This window comes from Rattus norvegicus, chromosome 6, assembly GCF_036323735.1.
Source record: "Rattus norvegicus strain BN/NHsdMcwi chromosome 6, GRCr8, whole genome shotgun sequence".
NCBI classification, from domain to species: domain Eukaryota; kingdom Metazoa; phylum Chordata; class Mammalia; order Rodentia; family Muridae; genus Rattus; species Rattus norvegicus.
In genome coordinates this window covers 137,782,390-137,801,614 of record NC_086024.1, presented here as the reverse complement: position 1 = coordinate 137,801,614, position 19,225 = coordinate 137,782,390, and the positions used below count along the sequence as shown (strand labels likewise).

Here is a 19,225-nt window from a genome sequence, read left to right as displayed (position 1 = left end):
ATGTACCTGCTCCCTGCCCTAGAGCCGTCTTGTTGCCAGGAACCTACTGTGGTATGTACCACCGGGAAACTGACCACAGGCCCCTCCTCCTGTCCTACTTGTTATCCCTGGGAACCTAAGAGAGAGATTGCTTGAATTCGTGGGCAAGTTGGAGGAAGCCGTGCTCCCCAGTCCTCACATCAAGCCAAACCTCTGGAACTGACTCAGGAGTCTGCCCTTTGCCTTTTAGATCTGCTTCCAGTTGGGGTCTGGAGGCCATGCATCCTAGCACGGTCTGACACTCTCGCCCTTAAACATCAAATGCTGTGTTGTACGAGATGACGACTGTGGTCAGAATAGCCACCAGGAAAGGACATTTGAGCCACGCATAGTGGAGAGATAGGTGTGGGGGCAGGCCACTGAACAGGACTGCTTTGAGGGGCTTCCTGCACCCACGGGGACTTCCTGTATCCCAGCAGGTATGGGCTGTGTGCCTCCAGAGTTGAGGGTCTGGATTCTGCGGGGTGCCTGACTAGGGTGTAGACCGAGGGTGCTTTCTCACTCCTCCAGCAAAACGTACAGCCTCGTCCTTTCCCACGACTGTTTCTAGGTAAGGTGACCCACGCTCAGTGGCCAGCACTGCAGTCTAGATGGCAGGATAGAGAGCCTCTAGCCCAGCACGGAAACACAATCCTCCTCAGAGCTGAGGTCAAATTGCCCTTCTGCTCCCACGTATCTGGAGTCTGCACAGTCTGAGTCCCAGCTGCCATCCTGACCCAGGGAACCAAGTCCTGGCTGGCAGTCTGATGTGGGCATAGGACAGGCCTGAGGGCACGAGTCCATGCTTCTCTTACTCTCACACTGCCGTGAGCAGCAAGTGGGCCCCCCTCCTGGCTGCTTCTCTGGCACTTGGCCCAAGGGACCGCACCAGTTCATTCTGCTTGGCGACAGCTCTGACTGCAGAATCCCCGAAGAAACCAGCCTCAGGGAGCAGTGAGGAGAGTCTACATGGGAACCTGGTCCCAGGGTAGCTGGGCCCATTAACCCCTGCAGGCTAAGCTGTAAGCAAGCTGGCTTGGCCCTGTAGTGACTTCAGGATGGACGTCATCGCTCCTAAATGCAGCTGGGCTTACCTTTCTCCATCAGTCCCTGGCTTAGATCATCCAAGAAGTCCAGGTCTGTAGGGGCTGGAGATCTCAGGTTGATGGCATCTGGGGTTTGGGTTATACCAGTGTGCAAAGGGGAAAGTGAGGTCCTGTGAGGAAGGGGTCTGCCCTACAGGATTCTTTCTGATTCCTACCCCAGAGGACTCAGAAGCTTGTGGCAGAGGCGAGACTAGGGTACAGCTTGGGAAAGAGATACCCCATGGGGTACGCTCTCAGAGGAAGGCAGCAGCAGGCAGGGAGTGAGCAGTACTAAGCAGGGGGTGTTGCAGGGGGCTCTAGGCTAGAGAAACCCCAGGTTAAGCTATTTCTGTGGGAGAGGGGCACCAGGGAAGAGAACCTGCTTGGGGCTGGAAAGGTCACATGGGCCTATCTGTTCAGGTGCAGGGTTTTGGCTTTTAACTGGTGTTAACCCAGAAGAGAAGTGTCTGCCTAGTTCTATTTCACAGAAGAAAGAACTCTGGATGGAGAGGCTAATTTCAAACAAGCCCAGAGGCTGGGCATGGCGTTTCATACCTTTAATCCCAGCTCTTGAGAAGCAGAGGCAGGTGAATTTCTGTTCAGGGGGATGGTGCATTTCACACCTCTGCAGTCTCTGGGCTCCTCAGAGTTAGATTGGGATGACAAGGGTCTTTAGGTGCTTGGCCAGAGAGTGACCGGGTGAGGAGGCACTGTGACTACTGCAGGTGACAGATCTGCAAAGGAGAGGACTGTCCAACCTAATTATCAAAGATAATTACATAGTGGACAAGCCAATGAGCAGCCTCGGTAGCTGATATCCCACCAAGCAGAAAGGAGGAACCCATTGGCTAGGCTGAGGCCTACCTGACCTCTAAGATGCTCCCAGCTGGTGATCATGGCTTCTATGAAGCATGGAAAAGGGTTTGGTAAAGTGATATACACACACATAAGTCTATATCATATCTCTCTATAAGAGAGAGAGAGAGAGAGAGAGAGAGAGAGAGAGGCAGACAGACAGACAGACAGACAGACACGGGATCTCACTATGTAGCCTTTGCTGGCCTAGAACTTACTATCTAGACCAGGCTAGTCTCGAACTCATGGAGATCCACTTGTCTCTGCCTCCAGAGGGCTGGGATTAAAGGTGTGCACCAACTGTGCCTGGTTACGAAGTGATATTTAAAAGACAAGGAAACAAAGTCTTTGGCTGATGTACACACAAGGCACACTGGGTGGCCTGGAAGAACCTAGTTAGTAATCTGTGAGGAAAATGGGTGCCTAAGTGTGCACTCCTGGTTGGTGCCAATTAAGTAAGCAGGGCCATGTCACCCGATTTCAGATGGCTCGAACCCTCTTCTCCATGGATAGATAGTTCCTGGTACCCAGGGTCCCCTGTGGCCTGAAAATAGTAAGTGGAAAGCTCTGGAATAAACAGCTGAAAACTGGGCTTAGGGAGAGCCGCCAGGGGCCGAAGGCCACTTTGCTTGACACAAAATGAACCCACACAAACCAGAATCAGTCTCCACCAGGTTGAGGTATTGCCTCCATCAGATTGGCCTGTCTCCATCAGATTGGCCTGTGGGGAGGTATGTGGGGTATTTTCTTGATTGAAGGCCCCAGGCCAGTGTGGACACTGTTGCCCCTGGGTAGGTTGTCTTGGGCTGTACAAGAAAGCAGGCTGAGCAACCATGAGGAGAACTCCTCTGTGCTCTCTGCTCCAGTTCCTGCCTCCAAGTTACTGTCTCATCCTGGCCTTCCCTGATGACGAACTACAGTCTGAAAGCCAAATAAAGCCTTTCCTCCCCAAGGCTGGTTTAGTCACCGTCTTACCACTGCACCATCCTTCAGGAGCAGTTTGGAGTGGATACTCAGGACAGGAAGCATAGAGCAGCTAGCAGGTGGCCAGGGTCCACTCAGTAACAGTAACGGAGCACAGGACTTCCTTCTCAGGCAAGGGGTGGATAGAACTACACTACAATTGAGAGCATTGCTTAACTCTCCCAGTGCATGACAAAGCAAGCCAGCTTTTACTTTAAACAGGCAAAAGGCTGGCATATGCATATCCCCAAAGCTGTTACAATCACGCTCACAGCACAGCTTCCTGTGAAGTTATCTGAGCCGGGTGTTGTTGGCTCACACCTGTGATCTCAGCACTCTGGATGCGTAGGCAGGAGGGTAGGCAGGAGGATTGCTGCAAATCCAAGGCCAGCATGAGCTACTTAGTGAATTTCAGGCCCAAACAAACACCCCACCCCCAACCTGGCTCCAAACCATAACAAGGGATTTGATCACTGGGCTGACTTCCGTAAGTTTCGAAGATGAAACCTGAAATGTGGAAAACCACATTCAGACCATTAAAATTATTTTCTTTTTACAAACTACCCACACATAATTTTCTTTTAGTTCCAGGCAACCGACCTGTATAGCAGGGCTTAAGTCATCTAGCAAAAGTAGGGGCACTTGAATCACACAGAGAGCACTATGTCATTGCCTTCAGACAAAGAATAGGGGTACCGATAGCCAAGGAGGGGCCAGAGCTCTGAAGTCCCCAAGTACCACATGGCAGCCTAGAGGTGCTCGTGTGTGTGTGTGTGTGTGTGTGTGTGTGTGTGTGTGTGTGTCTGTCTGTCTGTCTGTCTGTCTGTCCCTGGAACTCTGGAGTCTGCCCCCTCCCACTGTTTGATGTTTTTTTTGTTTTTTTTGGGGGGGGGGGTTTGAACAGCCTGCGGGTCTCTGAGACAGTGACACTTTACACTGTGCTGGGCAGTGAAGGATCCCTTTCTCACATCATTCAGCCTATAGAGAGTGAGCTGTGTGTAGCTGTGTAACCTGAAGTCAATCATCCCAACAATCCATGGGCCTGGGAACATAAACATCTCTGGCATGCACAGGCACACAACATGCTCACAGACACACACACATACATATACATACAAACACATATACACATACACACATACACACATATACACACATACATAGACATACATACACACATACACATGCACACATATACACACACAGATACAGACAAACATAGACACACAGACACACACATATACACATACACGCATATACATGCACATACACAAACACACACATACACACACACAAATCACCATTACCAGTTCTTTTGTCTAGAACTATTATGTTCTTTTAAGATTTTATATGTATGTATGTCTTGCCTGCATGTGTGTCTGTGCACCAAGTGTGTGTCTGCAGAGGCCAGAAGAGGACATTGAAACCCTTGGGACTGAAGTTACAGGTAATTGGGAGCTCCCCTGTGGGTGCTGGGAGTTGAACTCAAGTCCCCCGGAAGAGCAGCCAGTGCTCTTAACCATGGAGTCCCTTCTCCAGCCCTGAATTATTATTTAAAAGTTACACTTATTTATTCAAGTATGCTCTGTCTCACACGCGCGCACACACACACACATAATCACACGCACGCGCACATGCACACACACACGCACACGCACATACAGACACAACAGTGTACATACACAGTGCCTAAGGAGAAGGTGAGGACAGTTGTCTCCTTCTACTGAGTATGCCCCAGGGATCAAACTCAGGTTGCCAGACTTGGTGGTCACCTTTACCCACCGAGCCACATCACTGCCCCCTTTTATTTTGTTTTGTTTATTTATTGTTTTGAGACAGGGTTTCTCTGTGTGGCTCTGGCTGTCCGGGAACTCTGACCTTGAACTCAGAGATCCCCTGCTTTTGCCTCCTTAGGTTGCGATTAAAGGCATGTGTCACCACTCCCAGCTTCCCCCCTTTTTTTTTTTTTTGGTTCTTCCCCCCCCGCCCCCCCCCCCCCCGGAGCTGGGGACCAGGGCCTTGCGCTTCCTAGGCAAGCACTCTACCACTGAGCTAAATCCCCAACCCCTTCCCCCTTTTTTATAATTAGATTTGGGGGGGTCAGATTTTGGTTAACCCCTAAGTCAACTGCCCACCTGAGTTAGTTTTGTCTGTGACAAACAGCTGCTCGACTGTGACTACCACTGCGTTGAAGATCTGGTTTCCTTCAAACTGACTTCACGCATCATACACTGAGGTCAAAAGAGAGAGTGTGGGATCCCTGGCACGGCAGATGAGCATGCTTGTGAACCACCATGTAGGTGCTGGGAATTGAACCCCGATCCTCTACAAGAGCAGGAAGTGCTCTTCACCACTGAGCCATCGCTCTGTCTCTTCTTCCGTGTCTTGTAAGAAGGTGCAGAAGTGCATGTATGCCTGCCGTCCTCTGTGGGGGCGTCCTGCCCAGCTCTCAGGCCTCCTCAGGCTTCCTCAGGGCCTCACAACTTGTCTCCTGGCCTCCATTTGTGTATTTCTATGACCTTTTTTTTTTTTAATTGGGTACACATAAAAGGACTTTAAAAACTAGAAGACAGTGTGGCGACCAGAGCTGAAGTCCAGAATCAAATGAGTACTTTCCTAGTGGGTTTTAGCCAATGAGAATGGCTAGGAAGGCTTCATTTATGGCACAGGCAGACAATTGTTTCTAGAAACTTGTTCCAGACCCTGTGCAACTTTGTGTGTCAGCCTTGGCTTTTTCCCCCTTAGAAAGAAACACAATTATAAACTACCTGTTAACATCCTCCTGTTCTCAAAATAACAGGTTTCTATGACATTTCGTCATGAGTGTGGAGTCAGTCGGACAGCCAACCCTGTGTCAGGATGTGATCACAGCTGCTGACAGGAGAACACCACTGTTGTCCCTTACAGTCACGGGTCACAATCTCCACCCCTTCACCAGGCCCTGACAACTGATAACTCATTCTTCATCTGCTATGGATTGGTCAAAAGTATCCCCCAAAGCCCCTGGCTTCATCTCTAGCAGGAGGTGAGGGTATAGCTCTGAGCCGCTTGACTCACAGGGCAGCAACTTCACCATGGAGTCAATGAAGAGGTCCTAACGGGAGGAGCCATCAGGAGCTGGGGCTTGGCTGGAGGACGTGAGTCACAGGGGTGTGCATCTTAGAGACCTTCCCGCCCCCTCGGCTTCCTGGCTGACACGAGAGAGAAGTGGTTTTCCTCTGCCACATGTCCTTGCTTTGTCACAGCTTAAAAGCAACGGAACCATGACTGGGTCGAAACCTCAGGAGTCCTGAGCCAGATTCTTTCTAAAAGTCACAGCGACAGAAAGCTGACTGACTGCTTCTATAATCTTGTCACTTTAGAGATACGTTGAATTATATAGTAAATAACCTTTGAGGCTGGCTCTCTTCCTCGAGTCATTAATAATCACACAGATTACTGCACACGTGGACAGCATGTCCCTTCCCTGCTCCTGAGTATTACGCCATTATGTGGACTAACCGAGGTTTGTTCAGCTATTAAAGGGCATGAATTATTTCCTCTTGCAGACAATTACCAATAAAGCACCTGTCTATTAGACTGTGCACATGTCTGTGAGAAGGTATTTTCTCACTGCTCTGGAACAAATGTCCAAGAGTGTAAACACTGTAGGCTGAGTGTATTTTATACGTTTTTCTTTAAATTAGTAAACTTTATTTTGGGGATACTTTTAGGTTTACAATAAAATCAGGCTGAAGTAGAGGTTCCCAGGGACCTGTATCTTCTGTATCTTCTCCCCAGGGAGCCCCTATTTAACCCTTTGTGCTGAGCCCCCAGAAGTCACTGATCTTGGGGATGTTTTCTGTCTTTGTCAGAATATCCTAGTGTTGGGATCACACAGGGTCTAGTCTCTTCAGACTGTCTGGCTACGTAGTCACATACGTTTCAGTTCCCCCATGTTTTCCAGGAATAATGTCTCATTTCTTCCTGCTAAGGAGTAGTGGTCTACCCCCTGGATGGACTACACCTATTCTCCCATTACTCTTTAAGAATACCCCAGTTGCTTCCGGGTTCCAGTAATTATAAACCCAGCGGCTACAAACATTGACATCCCCCGGGTTTCACTAAACAGCAGTGATGGGAGCCCAGCATCCTTCTGCTTGCTGTCTGCAATCTGTCCTCTTCATCAAGGCGTCTGTCCAGATCTTTGGACAGTTTCTTTCTCGCTCACCGTTTTTGCTGAGTGTGGGAGTCCTTTTCAGGTAACTGCTTTACCGGGCACGGCTTCTGCAGGCACCCTCCTGCAGTCGGCCTCGTCTCCCCACACTCTGGGCGTTGTAAGCAGGAGGCTCAGAGTTGAAGGAAGGTGTTTTTCTTAGCAGTGTGAGTGGGAGTGGCCCTTGTAGGCTCATAGGTTTGAAGACTTGGTCTTCAGTTGGTGGAACAGTTTGGAGAGGATTAGGAGGTGTGTCCTAGGTTTCCAGGCTTCAAAAGACTCACGCCACTCCCCGTGGACTTCTCTCTGCCTCCTACTTACAGATCAGGATGTGACCCTTCAGTTGTTCCTGCGGGGCCTTTGCTCCGTCATCATGGACTCTGATGCCAGTTAAATGCTTCCCTCCATAAGCTGTGTTAGTTGCGGAGTTTTGTCACGACAATAGAAACGTGACTACGACAGCACTTGTCCTGACTGGCGTTTTCTGAGCTTCTTGATGGCGTGGCTTGCTGTTTGACATGGTTAGGGAGGACACTTGGTTGCTGGTGCATTGACATTTCCTCTGCTCCCTTCTTTATCCCTCTGTTCTGTATCTCATGAGTGAGTGTTACCCTTTGGGAGTGGTTAAAGTTCCTGGATGAACTGTTTTATTGTGTTCTTTTCCTCTCCCCCCTCCTCCCTTCTCCCCTCTCCCTCCACCTCCCTGCCCCTCCCTGCCCACCCCCCCCCGTGTGTGTGTGTGTGTGTGTGTGTGTGTGTGTGTGTGTGTGTGTGTGTAGGTGTGGGCACAAATTCGAACACCATGGTGTGTGTGAGGAAGTCAGAGGACAGCTTGTGGAAATCATTTTCTTATCTCTACTTTGTGAGTCCCAAGGATGGAACTTAGGTCATCAGAATTGGGGGTGAGCTCCTTCATTCAGCCATATCATGGGACCTCTCCCTCCCCTCCCCTCCCCTCCCCTCCCCTCCCCTCCCCTCCCCTCTCTTTTTTTTTTTTTTTTTTTTTTTTGGTTCTTTTTTTCGGAGCTGGGGACCGAACCCAGGGCCTTGTGCTTCCTAGGTAAGCGCTCTACCACTGAGCTAAATCCCCAGCCCCTCCTCCCCTCTCTTATCTTTGCTTCTCTTCCCCTTTCCCTCCTCCAGCACCGCCCCCCATCCTGCTGTATAGCCCTGGCTTGCCAGACCTCTGGATTCCCCCACCTCAGTGTTTCAAGCACTAGGATATCTGGCACCGCCAAACACAGTTCTCAGTTCCTACTGTCATGACCCTGAGCTCAGAGAGCCTTTCCTCAGCTGTGCGCAGTTACGGCACAGCCGGTCACGGGTACTCACTCTTCCTTGGGTGGCTTGGGTCTTGGTGCTCCTTTGGACCCTTTCCTAGGACTCTACACTCTCATTGACCACTGGGCTCATTCCCTAATGGAGAGAACCTTAGCATGTGTGTCCCAGCTGGGTTCCAACCGCAGGAGCTCCTGTCGGATTCTCCCCGGCCTCTGTCCTCCTTGGCTCTCAGGCTGCCTCTGCCTCTGCGGGACTTCGTGCAAGAGAACCGCAGTTAGCAAGCCATCGGTGCTTGTGGCGGTGACACGTGGCACATGTCCTGCTGCCCAGCAAGTGGCCTTGGCCTTGGTGAACATCACTTTAGCCTATTATCCTGGATTGGGCGTGGGATCGGGTACTTTTCTGATTGGCAGCTCTTCCTGAGGGCAGATTCTCAGGAAGGCTCAACGCTCTGGACGTCCCTCTCCCCAGGGGGTCTCGGATGTGATGATCCCCAGCCCCTAGCATTACAAGTTGTGCTAACCTGGTGAATCTCAGATGACAAAAGTTCATGAAAGAGGGGTATCCTCCTGACAGGCTCCAGGAGAGTCCTGGCTGAGAAGCCACCAACAACTTGCTTCCCACTCCCACATTCTGAAGCCTCTGCTCTGTGGAGTCCTGACGTTCAGGGTTCCTCTCTCCAGCTCCAGGACAGTGTTTTTGCTTCTTCCTGGTCAGTGCCTTGCTGCTGGTGGAGGAAGTTCCTGTTTGGCTTATGAGAAGTGTCTGGTTGGTTTCCTGAGTGGCTGCAGCCCCTGCTCAGATCTGGTGTTCTGCACAGATCAACTTCTGAGCTGGCACTGTTGTAACAAGCCTAGTCTTCTGAGCTGCCAGCGAGCTTTGGTCCTCCCTTCTTCGCTCAGGCTCTGTGGCTTTCCCACAAGCAGTGCAGTCATTGTCGTCAGTTTTGAAATCAGCTCACTCATTTCCAATTATAAAGTAGCACTCGGGGTTGGGGATTTAGCTCAGTGGTAGAGCGCTTGCCTAGCAAGCGCAAGGCCCTGAGTTCGGTCCTCAGCTCCGGAAAAAAAAAAAAAAGTAGCACTCGCTCATCTGGGGAAAGCTGCTAATGGACAGAAAAGTACAGAGACTGGGTTTGGGGGCAGAAATCTCATCCCACTGTGCAGAAGCAAGAGCAGTCCCCCATGCATGGTCCTCTGTCCTCCTTACGTGCTGTTTGTCACCATGCAAGGCTACACGACGTAGGTCATACAGTCTCATCCTTCGTCACGCTCAGCTCACACTTTGTGGTTTTCCACTGACAGGCAGAGGACGTCTGTCACACTCATCCTGGGCATGTTGAGTCTCCTGCTGCTACTGGCATAGGATCTCTCCCTGATGCCACCTCTTTCCCTGCCATTGACCCCTTCTCCCCCCACTAACCTTGTGTTCTGCAGCCTTGCTGGCGTCTCTTGCTTGTCTCTGCTTTTGAGAAACAGCCCGAGCCTCGTTGGTGGAGGTGAAGATTGAGTCATCTGGCCAATTTGCTGTTTAAATTCCTAGACATTAAATTGCTGGGTTTTCAGGTCACAAAGCATTTAGAATCCGTGCTGCCAAGTCTCCTCCAAAACTGCTTTTTGATTTATACACAGGAGAACCCGGCTCTTACGCCAACCAGTTGGAGCCTGTCACAGGGGAGTTGGGAGATGATAGAATCCTCCTCCCGCACCCCCACCCCAGCAGCCCTGGGCATCAGCAGGGCTGGGAAGTGCCAGGAGAGAGTCCGTCTATGCACGGCCTGAGTGTAGCAGGTAGTAGGCGGGCACAAGAGCACCAGGATTGTCTGACCAAGAGCTTCCCACCTGTGGAGGGATGGAAAGAAAGGAGGACCACGGACTCCCACCCCGCTCACACTGCTGGCCTGCCCAGCTAGGTGGCCTTTGGTTCTGTCAAGACGAACCATGCGAAACTGCTTTTTTTTTTCCCCTTCAGTCTGAATAGCCATACAGTGGTAATTCTGTGTGACTCCTTCTACTTAGGAATAGCTGGAGTTCAGTCAGACTAGTCTGGGATGACCCAGTTCCCCTCAGCCCCTAGGGGTACAAGAGAGAAAGAGGTTGGCCCACCATTTAGAAGTTCACCACGGCTGAGGAATCAGCCTGGCCCTGCCTTCAGGATGTCTATTCTGATTTGATGATATCACTCCCTCCTCCTCCTCCTCCTCCTCTTCCTCCTCCTTCTCCTCCTCCTCTTCTCCCTCCTCCTCCTCTTCCCCCTTCTCCTTCTCCTCCTCCTCCTTCTCCTCCTCCTCCTTCTCCTCCTCCTCCTCTTCCTCCTCCTTCTCTTCCTCCTCCTCTTCCTCCTCTTCCTCCTCATCCTTCTCCTCCTCTTCATCCTCCTCCTCTTCATCCTCCTCCTCTTCATCCTCCTCCTCCTCCTCTTCCTCTTCCTCCTCTTCCTCCTCCTCTTCCTCCCCCTCCCCCTCTTTCTTCTCTTCCTCCTCCTCCTCCTCTTCCTCTGCCCCTACCCTCACCTTCTCACCTCCTCCAGAAATAATAACATTCTCCAGTGACTCTCCACTCTAAGACAAGTCCTGCAGGAGTCCTGTGTTAGCCTGAGGATCTTATCTCTGCTCTCCCTAGCTCCTGGAGCTTCTGGCACAGCCTGACCCAGGCCATGTAAAGGCGGCTCCATCCCATTCTTCACTCCCCACCCTCCCTGGCTATAGCCAAGGAGCCTCCAGGCTTGATGTTCCTTCCTGTTGGCTTCCCTTTGTCTGCAACCATGGTCCAAACTGTAGAGCCAGGCTGGGTTTGCGTGCTCTGCCCAGACGAGAAGTGGGCCCAGACTCCGGCCCAGACTCACAAAACTTACTCTCACACACATGCGAAAGAGTAACTGTCCAACGTAGCTTGTCAGCTCTGTTTGTGTCAGAGCAACAGGGGGTTTCCCAGAGCTTCACTCGGCTCTGCTGTTAAGTTTATGTGTAGGGCCCCCGCCCCTGCTGCCAACCATAGCCTGTTTTAAAAGAGTGACGTAAGGTTCTTGCTTGGCAGCAAGCGCTTGAGCTCTGAGTATTGATTGCTGTGGAGAAGTCTGTGATCAGGTGTCCTCCCTCCTCTGCCTGTATGGCTCCCAGGTTGACTCCAGAACTGTCTCTGCTCAGCCTGCACAACTTTCTATTCAGTCACCTGCACCCAGTGTCTGGGAATCTGCAAGTTACACCTAAGCGCTCCTCACCACACAGTCCCTGTTCCCTGTTTTCCCAGCTGCAGCAGCCACCAAGCCTACAGTCCACCACCACCATCCAGCCCAGCAGGACCAGCTGGAGCTCCCCTCTTTCCCCCTCGCCTCCCCGCCCCCCTGCTAGATCCAGCCTCGCAGGCCCCCACTCCATTCTCAACTCTTCCCTGGCATCCCAGCGGTGCCTGGATGCTCAAGAGCCTGAGAACCTGACAGCCCCAGCCTCCTTGCAGGCCTGGGGACCCCTGAGCCAGCTCCAGCTGTCCGGTGCCTCAGACTGTGCTCCCCCTCCACCCCCCATGCCAGTAGTGTCCCACGGCTTCTTAAACCTCAACACCCGCCCAGCAGTGGCATGGGGTAAGCATGGTCAAACCTCCCTAGTCCAACGTCCCCTAGTAGCCCAAGCCCCGTGGCGGAGCGGACACAGGATCCCACATTAATCCTATAGCAACAGTTGAAAGTCCCTGGGCAGCATGTCCAGGCCTCCTGAGTTCTCTAACCCCTCAGAACCAGCCAATACTGATTCCCCTGCACCAGGCTGAGCAGGAAGGAGCACGGCTGTAGATTGTATAGAACAGAATCCAGCTGCTGCAGCGGTCGGTTACCTTCACGATGCCTTTTACTGGGGAGCAGGCAGACCCAAGTCCAAGATGGCTCCCATAGAGAGGTGGGTGACGTTTTTGGTGGGTGGGGTGGGGAGATGTTTATGGAATAGGGTGAGTTCCCTCGGACTGGAGTTACTGTGGCTCTAACTTCCTGCTGCAGGCCCAGCAGTTGGGAGTTTTCATTAACTTACCCAGACCAAAAGGGGAAGAGAGGGACCAGATGTGGTCAGAGACTTGGGAAGCGGAGTCAGACTCTATTCCGCTTGGGAGTGGCTCTCATCAATAGACTTACGTGTACGTTACAGCCTCAATACCCCATAGCATGATGCAAACAGTCCCCAAAACAAGTGCCGGGAGTTAAAGAGTCTCAATCAACTGTTAGTGGCCACATTGCCATGTCACTGAATACAGCCTCACCTTGGCATGGTAGTTGAGCATATTTGCCTGAGCATTCGGCAAGGCTTGGCTCGGCGCTGCTATCTGCAGGCCTGGCTGGCCCTTGTGACCTTAAGTGGGATGACTGTGATGGTTTGTATGTGCTTGGGTCAGGGAGTGGCCCTATTAGGAAGTGTGGCCTTGTTAGAGTAGGTGTGTCACTGTGGGTGTGGGCTTTAAGACCTTCATCCTAGCTGCCTGGCAGCTCACTTCTGCCTTCAGATGAAGATGTAGAACTTTCAGCTCCTGCTGCACCACATCTGCCTGGATGCTGCCCTGCTCCCACCCTGATGATAATGGACTAAACCTCTGAACCTGTGAGCCAGCCCCAATTAAATGTTGTCCTTATAAGAGTTGCCTTGTACACAGGGACAGACCCGTGGCTCCAGCTGCATATGTAGCAGAGGATGGCCTTGTTGGGCACCACTGGGAGGAGAAGCCCTTGGTTTTGCCAAGGCTGGACGCCCCCAGTGCAGGGAAATGTGTACATAGCGGGGGAGGCAGGAATGGGGGGGTGGTTTGGGAGGGGGAACACCCTTATAGAAGAAGGGGAGAGGGATGGGATAGTGGGTTTGTGGACGGGAAACTGGGGAAAGGGGTAACATTTGAAATGTAAATAAAAAATATCCAAAAAGAAAAAAAAGAGTTGCCGTGGTCATAGTGACTGTTCACAACAGTAAAACCCTCACTAAGACAATGACTGCACCTCAATTCAGGAAGTTGGTTGGCCTTGAGCTAGGTGCCAGGTAGGCCTTAACCACCCACCAGGTGATTGCCTTGAATTTGTTCTTGTGAACTGACCAAGGTAAGGAGAGGGAAGCGTTAAGGGTTATTAGGCAGTTCTTTATCCCTCCCTCTCGTCCTCTCTCTTCTGCTTCTTCCCTTGTTTACCTCCTCAGTTTTTCTGAAGTATGTTTCACATGCTGTAAAATCAATTTGTTTTAGACGTCCAATTAAATTACCTTTCACACATTGAGGGTTGTACCCGGTAACAACCGTCTGACCTCAGATCATCTCCACAAGTCAGAGGCAAATGCCTGCTCATGGGCCATCACTCCTGTGTCCACTTTCAGATCCAGAAGCACCAAACAGCTTTCCTGTCTCCGATGTGCCTTTTTTGGGCATTTTGTATAAATGGAATCATTGTCTTTTCTATTTCATTTGGCATAATGATATGCAGACCAGGACCAGAACCTTGTCGGATGCCTCTGTGGGGTGGGCCAGACGTTGTCTGTCACCAGGAGAAACACTCTTGAGGACTTTCCAGTTTCGGTGATCATTGGTAACACAGTTATGAACGTTCACGAACAAGACTATGCAGGCCTAGATGTTTCATCCCTCCTGTCTCAACATCTAGGAGTGCAACTGCTGGGTCCTGTGGGGAATCTGTGTTTCACATCGGAAGGATCTGCAAATGGCTTCAGAGTATCTTCTGTGCCATGGCTTCCTCTCCAGCAGCACACGAGCCTCTGTACGGCCTCCCTAGTCCTCGCTGTCGTCTTCTTCCCAAAGCCACTCCCCCGTGCGTGATGCGGCATCTCCTGCTTTGATTTGAATTTCTCTACCAATGCAGCCATTTAAAAGTATCTGCCTGTGTGTTCAAGTCTCACTAAGTCGCCCTGGCTGGTCTAGAATCTCTCTGTAGACCAGGCTGGCCTTGAACTTACAGAGATCCACCTGCCTCTGCCTCCCAAGTGCTTAGCCATTTGGAAGCAGGATTATTTATTTTTATCTGATACATACGAATGTTTGCCTAATGTATGTGTCTGTACAGTGTGAGTGTGTGTGTGTGTGTGTGTGTGTGTGTGTGTGTGTGTGTGCACGCGCCTGCCTGAGAGTGTAGGTGCCCAAGGAGGCCAGAAGAGGATGTTGGATCCCCTCAAACTGGGATTATACATGGGTGTGAATGTAGGCACTGAGGACTGAACTCAGATCCTCTGCAAGAACAGTATGTACTGTGCTCAGCTGCCTCTCCATCTCCTGGCCTTTTATTTTTAGCATTGAGTTCTACATTTTGTGTGTTGGCATTCTTCAGCGAAAACCAACTGACCATACATGTGAAGGATTATTTCCAGACTCTCAGTTCTATTCCATTGATCTGTATGTCTATTTGGGGTGTGTGTGTGTGTGTGTGTGTGTGTGTGTGTGTGTGTGTGTGTGTGTAATGGGGGAGGATCACACTGTGTCTATTACTGTAATTTACCATAGTAAAATTTTTGTGTGTGGTCTGAATCTATATGTTCGTGTGTGTGTGTATGTGTGTGTGTGTGTGTGTATGTGTGTGTGTGCTCGTGTACACGTTTGCACATGCATATGGAGGCCAGAGTAAGACATTTCATGTCTTCCTCGATTGCTCTCCACTTACAGTTTAACACAATGTCTCTAATTGAACTGGGAGCTCTCGGGTAGGCTAAGCTAATAGCCGTTGAGCTGGGACCCACTTGCCTCTCACTGTTGGGATGGCGGTTGCATGCTGCCGTGCCTAGACTTTTACATGGGTGCTTGCTATCCAAACTCAGGTGTTCACGCCTGCGTGGTGGCACTTCACCAGCGGAGCCATCCCCCCAACCCCTCTGTAGTACGTTTTAAAGTCAAGAGCTGTTTTATTTTTCCTTTTGAGTGTCTGGGCACTTTCAGATGAATTTTAGGATCAATTGCTAATTTCTGTAGGAAACAAATGAATAAAAAAGCCAGCTGGGGTTGAGCAGTGCGGATGAGCTGGGACTGTTGTGATGCACTGCCAGTGAGCTGTGGCTGCTGTGATGCAGTGCAGATGAGCTGTGGCTGCTGTGATGCAGTGCAGATGAGCTGTGGCTGCTGTGATGCAGTGCAGATGAGCTGTGGCTGCTGTGATGCAATGCAGATGAGCTATGGCTGCTGTGATGCAGTGCACATGAGCTGTGGCTGCTGTGATGCAATGCAGATGAGCTGTGGTTGCTGTGCTGTAGTGCAGATGAGCTGTGGCTGCTGTGATGCAGTGCACATTAGCTGTGGCTGCTGTGATGCAGTGCAGATGAGCTGTGGCTGCTGTGATGCAGTGCAGATGAGCTGTGGCTGCTGTGATGCAGTGCACATTAGCTGTGGCTGCTGTGATGCAGTGCACATGAGCTGTGGCTGCTGTGTTGCAGTGCAGATGAGCTGTGGCTGCTGTGATGCAGTGCAGATGAGCTGTGGCTGCTGTGATGCAGTGCAGATGAGCTGGGGCTGCTGTGATGCAGTGCACATTAGCTGTGGCTGCTGTGATGCAGTGCAGATGAGCTGTGGCTGCTGTGATGCAGTGCACATGAGCTGTGGCTGCTGTGTTGCAGTGCAGATGAGCTGTGGCTGCTGTGATGCAGTGCAGATGAGCTGTGGCTGCTGTGATGCAGTGCAGATGAGCTGTGGCTGCTGTGATGCAGTGCACATTAGCTGTGGCTGCTGTGATGCAGTGCACATGAGCTGTGGCTGCTGTGATGCAGTGCAGATGAGCTGTGGCTGCTGTGATGCAGTGCAGATGAGCTGAGGTTGCTGTGATGCAGTGCAGATGAGCTGAGGTTGCTGTGATGCAGTGCAGATGGATGTGGGGGTTCTTCCCACTTCGCCAGTATGGAGCTGTCAATCGATGAACATCAGGTCCCTTTCCACTCAGTCTCCTTTGCCTCTGCTGAATGACAAAACCTTTCCTGGGAAGACACCAAGCACACTCTACTCACCCCAGATCAGGAACCATGACAGATCAAATTACAGATACAACCAAAGCCTAAACTGGTGAACCATGAGTTTTATTGGGGTTACTTTCAGGAGTATGGGTTAGGGGTCACTTACAGGAGCAGAAATGACACAGTTGCATCACCAAAGGCCACCCCAGTAAGGGTGAAGATTCACAAAGCTGGGAACATGAAGCACACTGCACAGCCTGAAGGCTGTTCAACAGGTTGAAGAGTAAACTTTCCAGGAGCCTCCACTGATTGAAACATTTTCCAGGCAGCTTCGCTAGTTTCTGCTTCCCAGGACTGAGTCTGAATCTTCTGAGCTTCTAGGTTTGTCTGAGTCTTTACTTCTAGTCTGAATGGGACCCTCAGCTTTTCTTGGTTACTCTAGCAAGGTAGTCCCTAGTGAATCTGGTCAGTTTCAGGGACTTCCTGAAGCTATTAGTATTGTTTGCCTTCCAGCTTTAGGAGCTTCCTGCAGGAACACAACAGCAGCCCCTTCCATCAACATGTAACTTTCTGTGTGTGTTTCTGTTTAAAGTGCCCAGGCACCACTGAATTTTGTTATGAAATTCTGGGGTACATACACTGGATTCAAGAAGTGAGGCACTTGGGGCTGGGGATTTAGCTCAGTGGTAGAGCGCTTACCTAGGAAGCACAAGGCCCTGGGTTCGGTCCCCAGCTCCGAAAAAAAGAACCAAAAAAAAAAAAAAAAAAAAAAAAAAAAAAAAGAAGTGAGGCACTGGGCTGCACCTGAGAGTGGGAGACAATGCACATTATGTAAAGAGGGTCTGGGTGTGATAAGATCGTACCTGTCTCTGAAACCTTAGCGCAGACAGGAACGGTGATTGAGGGCCTCGGCCTTCCAATGCTCAAGGGTTCACCCGAGGCTCACTGTTGGCTCTGCTGTCAGAATGTTTATGGGGTCTGATTGGTTCTTGTTGGCCAGGTGCCTAGCTTTAGCTCTGGAGTGCCTCGGGCTTCTGTCTGGGGCTGGCTGTTGCTTGTTCACGTGCCTCCATCCCCTGGGAGCACCAAAGCAGCAGCTGCCTCGCCATCCTTCGAATGTGTCTTTTTCACAAGACTGGTCACAAGACTGGTTCCCATTCATGGGTGGTGAAATGGCTTGTGATTAGCCATTTCTGAGGGACAGCCAAGGCCCTTTTCTTGTAGAAAGAGCACGGTGCTCTTCTTTTTCTGCCCCCTCCTATCCACACTCCCGAGCCCGTCTTAGCCTGGACCCTATGCCCTATGTGGAAGTCACAGGATGCTGGGAGGCCAGCTGTTAGACCCTAGGGAAGCCTAAGTCCTTCAATGTGCAGAGCCAGAAGTGGCTAGGTTCCAGCTGGTTTTGGTTGCAGATGACAGCTCTCCTGGAACCTACAGCCTACAATGGTGAGACAGTGACCTAAACGATCAAACCGATCATCTAGTGTACCTGACACACAAAGAGAACCCAGGTCAGTGGCACTTGGAGCCAGGGTGAGGATTGGCTGACTGTGGGTGGGGGTGGGGGTCCTATAGTCACTGCAGCTCAAGGCTGCTGAGCTCCTGGGCATATGCAGGAAGGATGCAGGGTTGATGCAGATGGAATCCCACACACACCCCTTCCCTAGTTCCCAGGAGAGTTGGAGTATTGGTTGGCAGAGAAGGATTCCAGAATTTTTTCTGTGTGTGTGTGTGTGTGTGTGTGTGTGTGTGAGAGAGAGAGAGAGAGAGAGAGAGAGACAGAGAGAGACAGAGAGAGAGAGAGAGAGACAGAGAGAGAGACAGAGAGAGAGATAGAGAGAGAGACAGAGAGACAGAGAGACAGAGAGAGACAGAGAGACAGAGACAGAGACAGAGAGAGACAGACAGAGAGACAGAGAGACAGAGAGAGACAGAGAGACAGAGAGAGACAGAGAGACAGAGAGAGACAGACAGAGAGAGAGACAGAGACAGACTGAGAGAGACAGAGAGAGACAGAGACAGAGAGAGACAGAGAGAGATACAGAGAGACAGAGAGACAGAGAGACAGAGAGAGACAGAGACAGAGAGAGAGAGACAGAGAGAGACAGAGAGAGAGACAGAGAGAGACAGACAGAGAGAGACAGAGACAGAGAGAGACAGAGACAGAGAGAGACAGACAGAGAGACAGAGAGAGACAGAGAGGGAGGTGCCCTTCTCCCCAGCCCCCAGCCTGCCTTGGCTTGTCAGGCGACCTCACCCTGACCTCACCTGATGCAGTTACCCTGCAAGCAGGTGCTGATGCTCCTCACACTTCCTCACTGCCACCCTCACTGCTTGCAAACCTGCAATTAGCATCAGATCCCAGCACGTCCCAGAGGGATAAGTACAAACCTAGTTTGGGAAAAGAAGGCTTCCACATCAAACGCTTTGCACGGCTTGCCATTTATAGGGCTAGAAGATGGGGCTGCGTGGGAGGGAAGACGGGGCGCGTGGGCCCGGGGTCTCTCTCTCTCGCTCCCCTCCCCACACCCCGTGTTGCTAGCTGGAGTTAGCAGAGGAGGTGTTGCCTCCCTTCTTCTTGGTTGCCAGGGACCTCCAGGGCTGAGACTGAGTTGCTGGGGATACTGTAGAATATTGGAGAAGGACGCTCCAACCAGAGAAGAGGAGTCATCACCCCTACTATGCTCCAAGAGGATGCCAGAGACACTGAGGGACAAGGGAACACTTGACATTCTGACACCTAGGTAGCTGTCCCTCAGGTGTGGGTAGCTGTCCCTCCAATGGGGGCAAATAGGAGTTGCCAGAGCTTGGGTGTGGTCTTTTCCCAAAAGGTTCATGGATTGAGAGATTGGTACTCAGTGGCCATGTTAAGAGGTAGTGGTACCTTTAAGATGTGGGGCTCAGTGGGAGGTCCTTAGTTCATTTGGG

The 19,225-nt window shown here is 51.2% G+C and overlaps 1 protein-coding gene across 1 annotated transcript; it reads left to right on the top strand.

The window, feature by feature from the left end:
• The first annotated feature begins 15,372 nt into the window (after positions 1–15,372).
• LOC103692726 (keratin-associated protein 5-9-like) lies at positions 15,373–16,161 on the top strand. The gene has a single exon (XM_008764996.1). It carries the CDS (start codon positions 15,373–15,375, stop codon positions 16,159–16,161), a length of 789 nt encoding a protein of 262 aa, XP_008763218.1.
• The last annotated feature ends 3,064 nt before the right edge of the window (positions 16,162–19,225 follow it).

What these genes read in the sequence shown, in the direction of transcription:
- LOC103692726 (XM_008764996.1), top strand. Translation starts at nt 15,373, where the DNA reads ATGAGCTGGGACTGTTGTGATGCACTGCCAGTGAGCTGTGGCTGCTGT.